At 43.4% G+C, this 16,598-nt stretch overlaps 2 protein-coding genes across 2 annotated transcripts; both read left to right on the top strand.

Moving 5' to 3' along the window:
* The first annotated feature begins 4 nt into the window (after positions 1-4).
* On the top strand, positions 5-4,139 carry LOC111858468 (holocytochrome c-type synthase). Its single transcript, XM_072704044.1, has 8 exons — positions 5-125; positions 443-624; positions 1,081-1,224; positions 1,737-1,924; positions 2,080-2,228; positions 2,438-2,557; positions 2,721-2,807; positions 2,925-4,139. Exons 3-8 carry the CDS (start codon positions 1,104-1,106, stop codon positions 3,124-3,126), a joined length of 867 nt encoding a protein of 288 aa, XP_072560145.1. The 5' UTR covers positions 5-125; positions 443-624; positions 1,081-1,103; the 3' UTR covers positions 3,127-4,139.
* A 424-nt stretch (positions 4,140-4,563) lies between these two features.
* On the top strand, positions 4,564-8,948 carry rwdd3 (RWD domain containing 3). The gene is made up of 4 exons (XM_023840239.2): positions 4,564-4,781; positions 5,230-5,708; positions 7,936-8,051; positions 8,502-8,948. The coding sequence occupies exons 1-4, from the start codon at positions 4,670-4,672 to the stop codon at positions 8,611-8,613; spliced, it is 819 nt and encodes a 272-aa protein (XP_023696007.1). The 5' UTR covers positions 4,564-4,669; the 3' UTR covers positions 8,614-8,948.
* Positions 8,949-16,598: the final 7,650 nt, after the last annotated feature.

The following is a 16,598-nucleotide window of genomic DNA, read 5'->3' as shown; positions in this document are numbered from 1 at the left end:
ACCATCAACAAGTCTTACCAAAGATTGTGACCAGCTGGAATTTGAGACAGGATTGAAACCAAGACCAGTGCAATCCAGATCACTTCAATGCCAAGACTGATGTCAAAATACTCCAACACACACTGGTAAGAACAGTGGTGATAATGCTTGGTGCACTGAGCTTAAAATGCTTCAGTACAACATCCACCCGGCTGTGTAAATATGTTAACGCTAGGATATACAATTTTAGATCGTCCGGGAGGAAACGTGGCAACTATAGCAAAAACCGCATGACGCATTTGATAAAACCAACTGAAACATGCTGTAGTACTTTAGACGGAAGATTGATAAAATACATGATAAAATTAAAAAAATACTTTTAATACTTTAATTGTTATAAGAGTATGGCAGGTGCATGTTTATCGCATTATCCATACGATCGCTATTATTTTTTATTTCAAAGAAATAAACAGAACCGAACACGCTACAAGACCACATTTTCAACACGGATGTGACATCTTTATTACGTAGACTGAGTTCTACACGTGAATTTTTCTTCCGGTGTTGTCGCAATGCATTGTGGGAAGTTCCGCTTCTCTTCTGCATATGACATTGGATCAAATCTGGACAGCATCGTTTAAGTAGGTGAGTGTTAAAAGTTCGAACACAAAATATTTTTGCATGACGTAGTTTAAATCGCGCTCTAGAAAATCACTCTCAAACGGCTCTCAAAAGGTTTATGGGAATTGTTACGTTATGCCGTGAGTCATACACGTGTCTCTCCCACCTTCATATACAGTAATCATATATCACCTTGCTTTTCATATATGACTTATCTGGAGTTCCTTAAATGTTTCATCCCGAACATTTAAAGTTAACTTAGTAATTCTTTGTATTTTGTAATAATATTTTATTATTACTTGCATATTTCAATATTGTATCTGTATGTGATTTAGGTAAATATGCAGAAGTGGGTAGTTCAGGTCCATTGAGCAAAAGTCCAGACCTAGATTTTGTTTCAACAAACCAGAGTCACAGTCAGAGTATTCAGCCGGTTGGTTGAACGGACTTATGTCATAACGAGATCATTTTTGTTTTTCTCTGGGCCCCTCACCTCTGTAGAAATGGGTGCGACAGCGTCCAGTCCCACCACGACGGTGAAGGCGGAGGACGCAGTGGTCCCTCAGCACGGTGTTGATGCTGCACAACCTGCAGCTGGTGTTGCACATGGACAGCACCATCGGGGTAAGTGCTTGCAGCACGCTGACTTCAGGAAGGTTCTCCAGCTGCTGCCTACATGGCTGGATATCTTCCAGAAGAGAGTCAAGTTCATTGCCTTATTTTCAGGGGTCCAACATCAGGGCCCATCACAGATCTGGAAGTACCTTTCCAGTCTGGGCCCAGTGTCACGTTGTTCTTGTGTCCAGCTGTCTTAGAAACTTTTAACCTGGAAGCAACCTGCTGCTCCGCATAGCCTTCTGCCAGCAGAACCAGGATTAAACCAGGATTTTAAACTGCAGATTTTTGAAAAAAATAATGAGTTTGTCTCGTAATTTTTTCCAGAGCTGTATGTTACTTTAAAGCTGTAGTTTCATTTGAGTCCATTTTTCTTCTGTGTTTTTTTCGATGGTCTTAAAATGTATTATTTCTTTGGACATAGAGACATAATAAAAAAAAATATTGCTATTGTTTGTCTTCCTTAATAAGAATGTGTAAGTGTCACTTGTGTACTAAAAATGTCTGCCTGTGGACCTCAGCCTTTCTGTCAGGAAGCCCCCCACCAGAATGCCCTATGCACCAAGCTAAGACAGGCGCGTCAGAGGAAGCAAGGGCGCCCCCTCCTGGTCCAGTGCATCAGGAACGAGCCTATGAATTTGTGGAGTGTCCAATGAGGGCGGCGTCTGGGGTTGGCCAGGGTACAGGTGACATCGACCCGGCAAACATGGTGCGTAGAACCAGGATGCCGCCTATTTTGGTGAAAATGCAGAGTGTAAGGTTGATTTAGCTACTTTACGGTCTTCTACTTGTTTACTTCTAGGTTTAGTCAGGAATTAGGGGAATCTGGGTTTTCCTTATGTTCTTGTTTTCTTTCCGTCTCAGATGCCTCCGCCGAACCAGGCTCCTGCTCCTGACCAGCCCTTCGGACTGTCTCTGAGCAGGGAAGAGTCCAGAATCCCGCGGGCTGGAACCGACAAAAATTGGGTCTACCCCTCGGAGCAGATGTTCTGGAATGCCATGCTTCGCAAAGGGTACGTTAGTAAAATGCCCTCCTCCCCAGCCGCCAACACCACCCAGTAACGGCATACCCTTATCCCACTGAGGTACCTGGACACTCGCACGCCGGATGACAAGCCCTTCTGATTAAGCGAATTGTTTCCCGCTGGTTATAAAAACAGGCTGGGAGAATTGAAATTCCGCCAGGCATCCAATTTAAAAACACATTGGATGTGGCCTGTAGGTGGCGCTGGAAGGATGATGACCTTTCTCAGAAAGACATGACGAACATCATTAAGATCCACAACCAGAACAATGAGCAGGCGTGGCAGGAAATCCTGAAATGGGAAGCCCTCCATGCTAGGTGAGTCCACAGCTATATCTTTCCCCGGCATGTAACCTAGCAAGTATGGAACCAGACAGCTGCATGTTTGAATCTCGGAAGGGGGACCTGCTGTTGAATCACGTGAACCTAGGGGAATTGGGAATTTCCTGAAAATGATAGATGTGAATGATCATTTCTTTAGGGAATGCCCATGCGGCCCCACTCTGGTACGGTTTGGAGGGAAAGCTAAGGAGCTGTCTCCCAGGGCTCGTATCCGCAGCTTCATGGGGTGAGTTTTTAATACAGCTATTTTAAATTGATTCAGGCAGCAAAGATATCCCAGTTCCGCTACATGATGCAGGAAATCCCAGTCTTGCTAATATTTACCCATTGCTGTCTGTTTTAGGTACGAGCTGCCTTTTGACCGGCATGACTGGATAGTGAACCGCTGTGGGAAGGAGGTTCGATATGTCATCGATTATTATGATGGGGGTGAGGTGGACAAGCAGACCTATCAGTTCACGATCCTCGATGTCCGCCCGGCGGTGGACTCCCTCGGGGCGGTGTGGGACCGGATGAAAGTGGCTTGGTGGAGGTGGACTTCGTGAATTCATGCTAAGAACCTAAACGCACAACATAAAGGGAAGTTCTAAAATCGAAAAAATATAAGTTGGCAGGATTGTATCTCAGTTTTCTGCTAGTAAAGGCACAGAAGATCTTCTGTTGGCAGTTACACAGAAAACTATATTTCACAGAGGTTATTCGAAACCTTATGGGTATTCAGCTCCAGGTTAAAGGTACATAAGTATTACAGCTAATATACATCTAACCCGGCACAGAATACCTGGCTAGATGATACTATTTAACATACCAGCACAACAGATCAGTTCGTTGATAGTGCTGTATGTTTCATTTAGATTCACAGATTTTAGGATAAAGAGCTACATATATGATTTTGAGCAGAAACGCAGTGCTCTGAGGTTGCATGCCTTTTATTATGTTGTATTTTGGTAACTGTGGTTGCACACTTGCAGGCAGGTTGTTCTGTTAGCTGTGTAATGCTTTGTGTTGGTCAGGTTGAAGGTCACAGTAACATCTGCCTTTTTTCCTGTGACTTTTCTATACCTTTATAGCTGATAATGGCACTGGGTGCTGTGTGAATGTATCATCTGACCAAGATGTGTATTTCAAATCAGATTCTGAGTATCAGCTCATTTTTATTCTGCTTACTTTACAAATGGATAAAAATGGCAAATAAAGTTAGTCTCTTTTCAGTGGTTTAAATACCCAAAAATGCTCCAAATTTGAGCACAGGCAGGGCAAACTTAAGGGCATGATTGAGTGCAGATGTTCACAGGCTGGGGAGTGGTTGTGTTCCATGCAGTCATATTGCATCACAACGGTAGCGTTTCTCTGTTGTTTTCCAACGCTGCATGCCAGTCGTGTGAAGTGATACTTTTGTTCTATGGTGGATTTGCTCAAACTCTGTAATTGTACTGATTCATGGAGTCTCTGATTTGCTAATATGATTTTGTTGCAAGTAATTTATTTATTTGTCAGCGGACTGATTTTCTTTGTGTGTAGATAATGCAGAATTCCAAATAAAAATCTCACTTTTCTACCAAGATTTCTGGCTATTTTTATACACAGGCTGACCCTTTTCTCATACTTTGAGTTTGTTCTGTTATTCAGACATGTTTCGAGTGTCTGAAATGTAGCTGAAAGCACTTGAACAGTCTGGGGATCCCCCCCCCCCCCCCCCCACCACATCCACTGCTTTTATTTTTTCGTCCTCTAATGTGATGCAGACAAATCAGAAACTTAAAAAAGATAAAAGACTGTAAATCATGCAAGTGGGCTGCATGTCCCTGCACTTGACTACAATAAAAATGGAAATGAAATAGAGCATTTATATTTTTTATTAAGAAAGTAGATCAAAGGTTACAGTTTTATTATTTAAAATTAATTTCCATTTGATATCAAATATCGGACAATTCTTTAATAATGGTTACGATCCTATACGCGGAACTAAAGTGTGGATTAAAGAAACAACCCGGACCATTTACATGACGGACGTCACGGTACTCCTTTGTGGTTAATCATAATTCAGAGAATTTCAGACTTGTCAATTATGAGCGTATCGATTTGTACATGCAAAGTATCACCGGTGGTACAAGTATGTCCGAAATAGCATTGGATGAGGTTTCAGTTTTATCAGCAATTTATTGCGAAAGGGACGAGTTTGCATTGCTTGAGCAGTCAGGTGAGAAGTGCGATCTCTTCGGTGGAAGTCATATTTTACGGAACTCGTAAAATGAATAAACTATGAATAATTATTAAACTAAATTAACTGATGACGTATTACTCCTACATCAAAGTCTGCATGATCGACCTGTAAAATGTATATAGTAATGCAAATTCTCAGAATTAGGGGTGTCGGAGCGGCATGGATACCCTGGTAGATTCAGTGGGGCCAGCACTAAACAGGGGCCATTGAATACGTAAAAATGGGCGTTGGGGCGGGTAAGGTGACATTTTTTCGTGTGGGCCAGAATCTCTATGTACACCCCTGCTCATAATATAACAAATGTTAATTATAATTTCTTGTTATTACAGATACATTAGTATCTTTAGATACATCAGTTGTTTGTGGATAACGGTGTATGACACTTTAGTTCTGCATGACAATTTTTGTTGTTATACCTTTACAGAGGAAAAGGGCACCCTTTTCCAAATCCGTATCATGGTGGCAGACCGTTCGGAAGGGAAGTCACTGAATCTGCTTTTCCAGTTGCCCCCTGAGTATCCATCCTGTGTGCCCATTATCTCTGTCAACTCAGAGCAGCTCACTAGAAAGCAGTGCCAAGGCATAAAGCAGAAATTGCTAGAAAAGGCTTCCGGCCTTGTATCAGAGCCCATGGTCCACCAGTTGCTGCTCTGGCTTCAGCAAAATGTCGACAACGTGATCAGCCTGGAGCCGACCCCCAGGCTAGTGAGCACCCCTGGGAACGGTGAGCAGTGTTCAGAAGATGGAACTTGGATGGCGCTGCTCTTGATTGATCACATGAGATCCAAAGCTAAATATATTAAAGCAATTGAAAAATGGACATCAGAATTGGAACTTACTGGTAGACTTTTCCTGGGAAGGCTGATATTGATTTTGCTGCAAGGAACAAGGAGACACATAAAGGTACTGTTATTTTTTAACTCCCCCCTAGTAGTGTTTGTTGAAATGTTAGATTCCAAGGATTCTTGGCTTTTTAAAGTCTGTGTCTGTTAAATTGCCCTGAAGATTTCTCCCAGGTATAATCTGTGTTCGCCTTACTCCCCCTGTCGTCCATTTGTGGTACTGCAGAAGCATAAAACTGAAGCCTTATTATGAATATCAACAATGAATTCCCGTGCATGTTGAACCATTATATTTGCTACAAATGGATGTTTTGGAATGCCTAATGTAGTATCCACACAAAGGTAACTATATTCTTTCTATTTAAGGCATGAAGTTCTGCAATATGACCTATTTGGTGGCCTCTATATTTAACATTGTGTACTAAACGCGTTGTGAAAGAGTAAAATGGTTGTTTAAAGTAAAAACAAAAGAAAACCTCAGAGAAGACTTTAAGTATTAACATTCTTTTTTCTCCTTTTGCTCAGATTATATAATCCAAATGGTTCTGTTTGACTGTGCAGTTTTACCGAATGGCACAATCAAAAACCAGTAATGTCACTATGGTTAAGGGATTCTGTAAAGCGACCAAATAATGTGCTTATTGTTCCTAAAACAGGGGGAGGTGCAGGCTGGGGGGAGAGGAAACAAGCTTCTGTATGAACTGCTCTCCCGTGATCCCCCAGAATGCATTGTTCCATCTCGAAGGCTTAAGTGTGGCTGGGAAAAAAGTAATTTATCGACCAGGGACGCTAATCTCCCAGCATCCTGGAGCATAAGCCGTGTTTTGGGTGTGTTAATTTGGGAAGCTTTGACGGTGTCTGACAGTGGCTTGTTACCCCCAGTGCACAGGGACTCGCTAGACACACTGAACCTTGTCTTAGTTCGGTGGGGGAGAGCGGGGGAGTTTCTTGTCTCAGGATAAAATGCCTTTGTTTCTGTGATTAATTAAGCAAAGGTTTAGCAGATATTGGGCCCTGAGCTGGTGACGCGTATCTGGGGGGTGGCGGTAGGAGATCTTGAACAAATACTCGAGTGCGGCAAGGATTTCCGACGCGTCGATGATCTGCTTCCATTTGTTCTGTTTTATGTTTGTTATGTTTTGTTATGTTTGTTTTGTTCAGCAGATGAGGCAGAACATGAGTACCATTCTGATATGTTATAGAGCTGACACGGTGAAATCATGAACTAAAATTAACTAAATTGTATTTTCCCGCTTCTTTTAGACTTTTGGTAAAAGTACAGACAGTCCCAGGTTATGAAGGAGCTTTGGTCCCTAAGTCTGTCTAAGTTGAATTTGTAGGCTGGTCGAAATATACATTACATAAATATAATGATAATATTACAGCGAAAACTAGGATTGCAAGCAATTTTACAGGGGTCTAAGCTACCCCACACGGTCGAGAACCTATGCAATTGGGAGCCAATGCGGTCAGAAACCCATGCGGTCGGGAACCGAAGTGATCAAGAACCCATGCAGATGGGAACCCACGTGGTCAACACTAAAGTAGGAAACCAAGAATAATTTGGAAAAGTATTCATAAGGAGGATCTAACGAATCAAGTAAAATAAATGCTCTTTCCCTCATTCAAAGCACCAATGAACAGGCCACAAAGCAAGTTTACCGAATTTTAAAACAAGTGCATATGGACATATTACATACTATTATATGCATTTCAGTTCACAAAAGAGGTTGAATATCTGACTTACACCTTGTGATTTATTAACTACAATGTATTTTGCTTTGTTATAGCGCCCACTTTTGGTTGAGACATGCCAGTCTCCAGCTTTACTCCACCCCTCAAATCGAACGTGTGTTTAGTGCTGAACGGTGTAGGCCTCACAGCCACAAGTTTTCAAAAGGACATGTTTACTCTCACCCTTATGGTGGACTTGGATGAGTTTTTGTGTGTGTGACCCCAGTCTAATTTCTGGTACCTACCCTGCAAATTTGATGTTTCAATAACTCACTGCAGAACCAGTTTTTTTGTGATAGCGCCCCCTGTTGGTTAATCTGCACCAAACTTGTTACATGTCCCAGGAGTGAAGGGCTGAATTCACCTCTGAAGCTTCGTGCCATTTCGACAATCTGTCAGTGATTTGTAGCATTTAATGTGAATTGACACGGAAAAACAAAAATTGTAACTGTTTAGTTTCCTTCCTTCTTGCGCATCCACGTCCCGGCTGTTAATTTCACCCATTAAAATCTCACGGTCATTCTGATCCCTGTTTGTGTGCGTCTGCTTTTAAGGAATACCTTCATCTTCTGAAGACGACGAAGGTCGATGTCGATTCATCGGGGAGACGATGTAAGGAGAAGATGATGAGCGTCCTCTGCGAAAAGCCATTACTGGAGGAACACAAAGAGTTAAGTGTTAAATTTTTTTCTCAAACGCAGTGAAAAGTCCCTGTATGGTGACCTCTTTATGTTAGTCAATCAGCCACTGGCTATTGTGGGTAAGAAGCTGAGCTACTATTATTGACTCTGTTGTCTAAATAACTGACCTTTTCAACTAAGACCCTCAGCTGATGAATAATCAGATAAATTTGTTTCTTCTGCAATTGGGTGTGTGAAACACCCAGTCAAATGGAAATGAATGGTACTGTTGTTACCTATCGCACTGAAGAAAACCGTCTTTTGACTAAAGAGAATGAATAAATAAAAAATATAATCAGAAGATATTCACACAGTCACAATGAAGCTCGCATAACAGCATAAAATCTGTCACTTTCATTAATTATCAAATGATTTTAAACACAAAAGACTTTGCCACTTCCAGTAATTTCAAATTCTCACTCTCGCTCTCTCTCCCCCAGGCTTACAGCTTTCAAAGTTAAGGAGTTCTCCTCTTTAGAGGAGTTGAGAAAGGAGTTTGACTCCCTGGGACTGTTGAAGTTGTACCAAGAGTTTGTGAACACGTCGCTCTAATTGTGCTTTTTTACGATCTCGCTGACCCCGATCAAGTGGAACGCTTTCGCCGCAGACGAGAAGCCTCTTATCACCCGTGTTAATGATGCTCATTATCTCAGCCTCAATATGAAATAAATGTAGCCATAGAAATAAATCCATTTGAGTTTTTTTTATGGTTATTGGGGGGAAAAAAAAACCCTCAGAGTAGAGTAATCAGAGTTTGAACACTATGCATAGGTCTTGGATTTAAATGATCTGTTTCAGTAATGTAGTCTGAAAGCTTGCTTTCTCTTTCTTTAGTTGTCTGTAGTTATTTAAAAATAAGTCACGATTAAACTTCTTTCTGGTCCCTTTGTCCTGCTTGTATTGCTTTTTTTCCGCATCACAGAATAATAAAGCACGATATTTCCCAAATTTATTGGCAGTATTATGAATGCTATATGAGGATGATTGCCTGAATATCCATAACCATTATAGTTTTTTTCTTGCTGAATAATAATAAAAAAAAGATTTGTAATAATAATAATACTCAGTACAGTGTTAAATTTATCGCCTGATGGTTTATAGCTACTTTAGTGACCCTGATTTAGCTATTTATCTTTTGAATATTTTAGGAGAATTTCAACAAGCGTTGCCCCAGTTCTGTTTTATTTACAAAAATTACATTGCAGATAATGAACCCTAGGAAATGCTTCCTTGGTGAGGATATTGCCTGTGTCATGAACTAATGGGTACAGATCAGACATTTATTATATTTATTTATTTAATTTAGAAGATGTTTTTGTCCAAAGCAGCGTATATGTGAATCAAATACCACATTATGAACATCGAGTAGGACCACAAAGAGCTAGGCTGAGGTTCCAATGACTGTTAAGTTTAGATAAGCTACCCATTATTGTCTAAAGTCCAAACACTTGAAGCTAAATAGCCCACAATATGGGGCATTTATGATTTTTTAAAGGTGGGGATCATAAGATGGGCCAAAATTCGAAAACAGGGACCAGCCTTATAATTAGCCAATGATATATTTCAAATCTGTGAGTGACAGGGGATGGGGAACTCCGGGGACCAATCACCTTTCAGCTGAGGCCAGTGCCCTTGTGGCTCTGCCCCTGTCTACTCTTGGGTGCCCAGTATGACATGGTTTCATGGGGTCCAAAACCTCTAATGACACCCCTGATCTCAGTAATACATGGTCCCAAAAATGAATATATAATCAACTTAACATATACTACATCAGAATGAAATGATATGGAAATCTTATAAGCCCATATTTTATTCATGACAAAACATAGAAAACATATCAAATGTTTAAACTGAGAAAATGTATCATTTTAAGGAAAAAATAATGTAATTTTGAATGTCATGGCAGCAACACGTCTCAAAATAAGTAGGGACAAGGCCATGTTTACCACTGGGTGGCATCACATCTTCTTTTAACAACAGTCTGTAAACGTCTGGGGACTGAGGAGATCAGTTGCTTGAGTTTTGGGAGAGGAATGTTGTCCCATCGTTGTCTGATAAAGGATTCTAGTTGCTCAACTGTCCTAGGTCTTCTGTGTTGTATTTTTAATTTTATGATGCGCCAAATTTTCTCAATGGGTGAAAGATCTGGACTGCTAGCAGGCCAGTTCAGTACCCGGACCCTTCTTCTACGAATCCATTATGTTGTAATTGATGCAGTGTGTGGTTTGGCATTGTCATGTTGGAAAATGGAAGGTCTTCCCTGAAAGAGATGTCGTCTGGATGGCAGCATATGTTTCTCTACAACCTGGATATACCTTTCAGTGTTGATGGTGCCTTTCCAGATATGCAAGCTGCCCCTGCCATATGTACTAATGCACCCCCATACATCAGAGATGCTGGCTTTTGAACTGAGCGCGATAACACGCTGGGTGGTCCTTCTCCTCTATTAGTTCGGATGACATGGCGTCCCTGGTTTCCAAAAAGAATTTCAAATTTAGATTTGTCTGATCATATAACAGTTTTCCATTTAGCCACAGCTTCTGGATCATGTTCAAATACGGTTTCTTCTTTGAATGGCATCTGCGGATGGCACGACAAATTCACTGACAAGGTTTTCTGGAAATAATTCCTGAGCCCATTTAGTGATTTCCTTTACAGGATTGTGCCTGTTCGTGATGCACCACTGCCTCACGGCCCAAAGATCACAGGCATCCGGTTTTTGGGCCTAGCCCTTTATGCACAGAGATTTTCCAGGTTCTCAGAATTTGTTTGATTATAATATGTACTGTAGATGATGACAAATTCAACCTCTTTGCAATTGTTCACTGAGGAACTTTTTTCTGAAATTGCTCCATTATTTCTCGACACAGTATTATGGGGATTGGTGATCCTCTGTCCATCTTTAATTGTGAGAGACACTGCAACTCTAAAATGCTCTTTTTATACCCAATCATGTTACTGACCTGTTGCCAATTGACCTAATTAGTTGCAAATTTGTCCTCCAGCTGTTGCACTTTTTGTACCACTAACTTTTCCAGCCTCTTATTGCCTCCATCCCAACTTTCTTAAGACGTGTTGCTGTCATTAAATTCAAAATGACCCAATATTTTTTATGAAATAGCAAAATGTCTCACTTTCAACATTTGATATGTTTTCTATGTTCTGTTGTGAATAAAATATGGGTTCATGAGATTTCCAAATCATTCCATGCTATCTTTATCTACAATTTGCACAGCTTTTTTGGGATTGGGGTTGCAGATAACACTCAGTACAAGGTAGGAGCCATTTTTGTCTCTAGAAATGATTCAAAGCTCAAAGAGTGCAAACAGAAGCCACCCTGAGCACCACAGCTGCGCTTAGCTGCTCCTTCTGATCTTGTGGCCTTCCAGTTACCAAGTCTGATACACATTTGACAGGATCTTTTTGTTCCCATGAAGCATCTTTAGGTTTAAAAAAAAATAAATGTAGAATTATGGGTGGGTGGGGGGGGGGGGTTAAAAACAAGCTAAGTTGCCCAGGGCTTTATGCCCCTTGTAGGGTCACCCAAGGCAAACAGGTCCTGGGTGAGGAACCAGACGAAGTGCGGCTCACAAGACCCCTTATGATGAAAAAAATAGTAGAATCACGGTTTCCCTTGCCCGGACGTGGGTCACCGGGGCCCCCCCCCTGGAGCCAGGCCTGGGGGTGGGGCTCGATGGCGAGCGCCTGGTGGCCAGGCCTGTACTCATGGGGCCTGGTCGGGCACAGCCCGAACAAGGCATGTGGGTCCCCCTTCCAATGGGCTCATCACCCATAGGAGGGGCCATAAGGGTCGGGTGCGATGTGAGTTGGGCAGTGGCCGAAGGCGGGGACCTTGGCGGTCTGATCCTCGGCTGCAGAAGCTAGCTCTAGGGACATGGAATGTCACCTCTCTGATGGAGAAGGAACCTGAGCTGGTGCGCGAGGTTGTGAAGTTCCGGCTAGACATAGTCGGGCTCACCTCGACGCACGACTTAGGCTCTGGAACCAGTCTCCTTGAGGGGGGTTGGACCCTCTTACTCTCTGGAGTTGCTCACGGGGAGAGGCGCCGAGCGGGGGTGGGCATACTTATTGCCCCCTGGCTGGGCGCCTGTACATTGGGGTTTACCGTGGTGGACGAGAGGGTAGCCTCCCTTCACCTTCGGGTGGGGGGACAGGTCCTGACTGTTGTTTGTGCTTATGCACCAAGTGGCAGTTCAGATTACCCACCCTTTTTGGAGTCCTTGGAAGGGGTGTTGGAGAGCACTCCTCCTGGAGACTCTCTTGTTCTACTGGGGGACTTCAATGCCCACGTGGGCAATGACAGTGAGACCTGGAGTGGCGTGATTGGGAGGAACACCCCCCCCGCTATCTGAGCCCAAACGGTGTTTTGTTGTTGGACTTCTGTGCTCGTCATGGATTGTCCATAATGAACACTATGTTCAGGCATAAGGGTGTTCATATGTGCACTTGGCACCAGGACACCCTAGGCCGCAGTTCGATGATCGACTTTGTGGTTGTGTCATCGGACTTGCGGCCGCATGTCTTGGACACTCGGGTGAAGAGAGGGGCGGAGCTGTCAACTGATCACTACCTGGTGGTGGGTTGGCTCCGCTGGTGGGGGAGGAAGCCGGCCAGGCCTGGCAGGCCCAAGCGTATAGTGCGGGTCTGCTGGGAACGTCTGGCGGAATCCCCTGTCAGGAGGAGTTTCAACTCCTACCTCCGGCAGAACTTCTCCCATGTCCCGGGGGAGGCGGGGGACATTGGAGAAGTTTGGCGAGGCCATGGAAAACGACTTCCGGACGGCTTCGAGCCGATTCTGGTCCACCTGGAGGGACTATGTCTCTCGGCTGGCCTGGGAATGCCTCGGGATTCCCCCAGAGGAGCTGGATGACGTGGCCGGGGAGAGGGAAGTCTGGGTTTCCCTGCTGAGACTGCTGCCCCCGCGACCCGACCTCAGATAAGCGGGAGAAGATGGATGGATGAGATGCTGTAGCCTCAATGTATAGCAACAACAGTCGGATCACGCTTGAAATGTTCGATTAGGCGTCATAGCTGTTTTAATGCTTAGTCAAACAGTAAGTGAACCTCCTGACCCTGTCTGAGTGCTGTATGTATTCAGTTACAGACACATGATTTGCTGTTATGAAGGACAACTTGTTTGCATCAGCAAGCAGGCATACCTAATAACCCGACCCTGAGTGTAGATAAGGAGAGCTCATGGGACTGGAAAATATGAGAAAGATAAGAATTAAACTGGGCAGTAGTGGTTATAGTAATTTAAAGAAAACTGCATCTGGAACCAGTAGATCTTTTCAGACGATTTCTTGTGCAGTTTTGGATAGCTGAACCGCCCTCACTGCCCATCAAGTAGGTGTACTGTTGCAGCTACTGGAAGTGTAAAGTGCTATTTCAATCTTAGACTGGTGAGTGAATACCTACCAGTCCAGCAGACCCAAAAAAGCCTATTTTGAAACGGCTGATAATTTTAAAAGGGAGTTTTACCGGAAAATTGCCCTGGAACCTGAGTAGAGTTTTGGGTTCAAACGCTGTCGAGATCTATGGTCGCGGTGCTGGGAGGCATTAAATTGCTCTGCTTAACGCCGGATTCTGTACAGCATATCATTCAAAAAGGTTCATATGACTAAATGGAAAAGAATATCTGCTAAGTAATAAATGACTAATACTCAAGCAAAAAATAGTAGGTCGATTATTAGATAATAAAATATGAGTGGATGCAACAGAATATTTTGTAAATTTGCACAATCTTAGGGGAATATGTTTGATTTATTTAAAAGCACTCTGCAGAACGCTCTGGGATTTTTTTTAACGCCTCGGACGGTTTCCTTTAACGCGGCACCATCGCTTTTAAGCTGGTGTGTTTTTCTGCGGGCGCTGCGGACTTAGGCGCTCGGTGGCCGGTGTCAGACATGGACGATCCTCGGCGGAATTGAGAAATAATCTACAAAAGCGCAGCTTATAGGGGTGTGGGCAAGAGTGAGAGACATTGCGTCCCCTCCGACCGAAGCGCCTGGGGCTCCTCCGCTCGGATAGTCGGCCAAGCGGCAGCTGTGAGAGCTGCCCGGCGGGGAGGGCAGCAGGGCTGGCAGCCATGTGCGTTGCCCGAAACCACAGACAGTAATGTGTGAAAGCAACGCTTAGCGAGTGCCTTCTGGGAACAAATGTTTATGAGTTTTTAACAGATCGTACTTCTTAATAAGAATGATAATAATAATAATAATAAATTTGATATATGTACCCGTTTGCCGTAAACTCACGCAATTTATATCATAGAATAAGCTTTGGGAAGACAGTGAAGAACATGAGACACCAGTGAATAATGGTGAAAAGGATGCCAGTCCATCGCGGGGCTGAAGAAACTCACATACTGTAAATCAAGGGAGGCAAGACGTGAGCCAGGGAGAAGTGACGTCACAGTGCCACCAACCAAGCCACCCTGAAGTGACACAGCCAAGCCAAACCTGGTGAGGCCTGAAATACTGAATCACCCCTAGAATGAAAATTACTGCTGTTTTACCACTCAGTGCATGTCATATTAGTTACCAGACCAACTAATTACTGGTTTCTCTGGCTGAAATCAACTTTTAACCATGTTTTACGGTTGCCAGCTCTCACACATCTGGCGTGTTACTCACACTTTCAGACTCTCTCACTCGCACAAGAAATCTTACGGCAAATCTTATATTATTCCATTATGAACCTGAAAATAGCTACATCATTAGCATTGGGGTAGTTTGCAAACCCTACACACTATTTACAAGGTAATAAAACTGTCACATACATGTAAATGCGTGTGCAGACTTGTCTCGAATTGAAAATCTCACTCTAGCCAGCTGACCAAAGTTGGCAGCTCTGACGTTTTTGTACCCAGAACCTGTTTAGTGGGTCTACAGTCCTTGTGCTACTTAAGTCATGAAAAGCATTTTATTCCCCGCTGTCTAATTTAGAGGTCTGAACTGCGAACAGTCTGTAGCTGATCCAGACTTGCCCAGACTCCCATTATACAGTTTTACTATCACCTTTAAACTCTACCTCCACATTTTCTATGCTCTCTGGCCAGTCTCCAAAGCATCCATCCCCCGGATTGCATTTTAAACCCCTGACTTATTGCAGACGTTTCACCAGCTGGCCGCTGATGGGTTTGCCCCAAGTTACCTTTTCCTCTGACTGCCGTGTCCTTAAAAATACGGTGGGACACTTAAACACACCACCACTGCAAAGATTTTTCAGACTATTTGAATATTGAAAAGCAGCACATTAGCATCCATGTAAAATTGACAAATGATTCAGAGAAAAGTCTTCGGTAACATCCCCCGTCATTTTTAGTTAATGGGTTGCCATGGAAACAGGTACCCCTTCTAAAGAGACTAATAAAGTAATGAATATGCGCTTTTGCAAAATGTCGACTGTAAGGGTGTAATGATTTACAACAGTGTTTCCCAACCCGGTTCTCGGGGACCCACAGACATTCCACGTTTTTTGCTCCCTCCCAGCTCCCTACTGGGCAAAGACATGGACTGATTTAAAGAACTGAAGTGTTTGCATTGACCAATGCGTGAAACTGCTTGTCTTTGACATTTACAGTTTCTGTATCCAGTATCAAGGTGCCTCTACATTGTCAATATTTTTCCTGATATATGACTGCAAACCAAATTTGATGCTGGTGGAAAGCTCCTCGATTAAGCCTGTACTTCAACTTAGAAGTCACATTGTAATGACACGGCTATTGTTTTAAATTAATTCTATTTTATAATAGCTTTCCATGATTATCTCCTAGTCAATTACCAGAGGGTGACTGAGATGGCCTACCTGCATTACTCATCCAAGCTGGGTTAATTATATTCTGTTTACCCTCCCTGACCCTTTCAATACAAATTTTCGCAGTGGGGGGGGAATGGGAGTCGAGTCTGTTGGGGTCATTTAGATTCCTTCTCAACTGATCACAGACCCTCCTGGGCACAGTTTGGATGGAACAATCTTCTTTGCCAGGGATTCTCTGTCACCATGGGCAACCAATAACTGTGCAGTAGGGCTACGTGGAGGATTATGGAATTGACGGCAGCTAGGGAAGGACATCCTTTAGCCCGGTTTCCTAGGACTATGATGTGAAGGGGATCCGAAGACTCTAACGGCAGCCCTGTCCCATTAAGTATGTGATATTTCGATACAGAAGCCTTTGCATTAACCCCCTCACATTTCATCGTTGCTAGAACATTCCTCGAATGCGCTGCTCCTCATCGTTAAGACGCCTCCTCCATCTGTATGGCAAACATTGGCGAGGGCCCGTCCATGTGGGAGACCTAGTGTCTTCGTCTGCGTGCAAAATAAACAACCCAGGCGTCCACTGCCTCCGTCTCGCAGCCGATATTTACTTTTCAGATAAGAATAATTAGCGGTGGCACAAACGAGGCTGCAGTATCCACCGTGGGCGAGATCGATGGGGGGAAGTGGATTAAACTGGCTGGTGACTGAACGTGCGTGGTAATCGTGCGTGGTAATCGTGTGTGGTGATCCCACCC

This window comes from Paramormyrops kingsleyae, chromosome 21 (assembly GCF_048594095.1).
Source record: "Paramormyrops kingsleyae isolate MSU_618 chromosome 21, PKINGS_0.4, whole genome shotgun sequence".
Taxonomy (NCBI): domain Eukaryota; kingdom Metazoa; phylum Chordata; class Actinopteri; order Osteoglossiformes; family Mormyridae; genus Paramormyrops; species Paramormyrops kingsleyae.
Note: the sequence above shows the minus strand (reverse complement) of the source record. Positions and strands in the feature narration are given on the sequence as shown.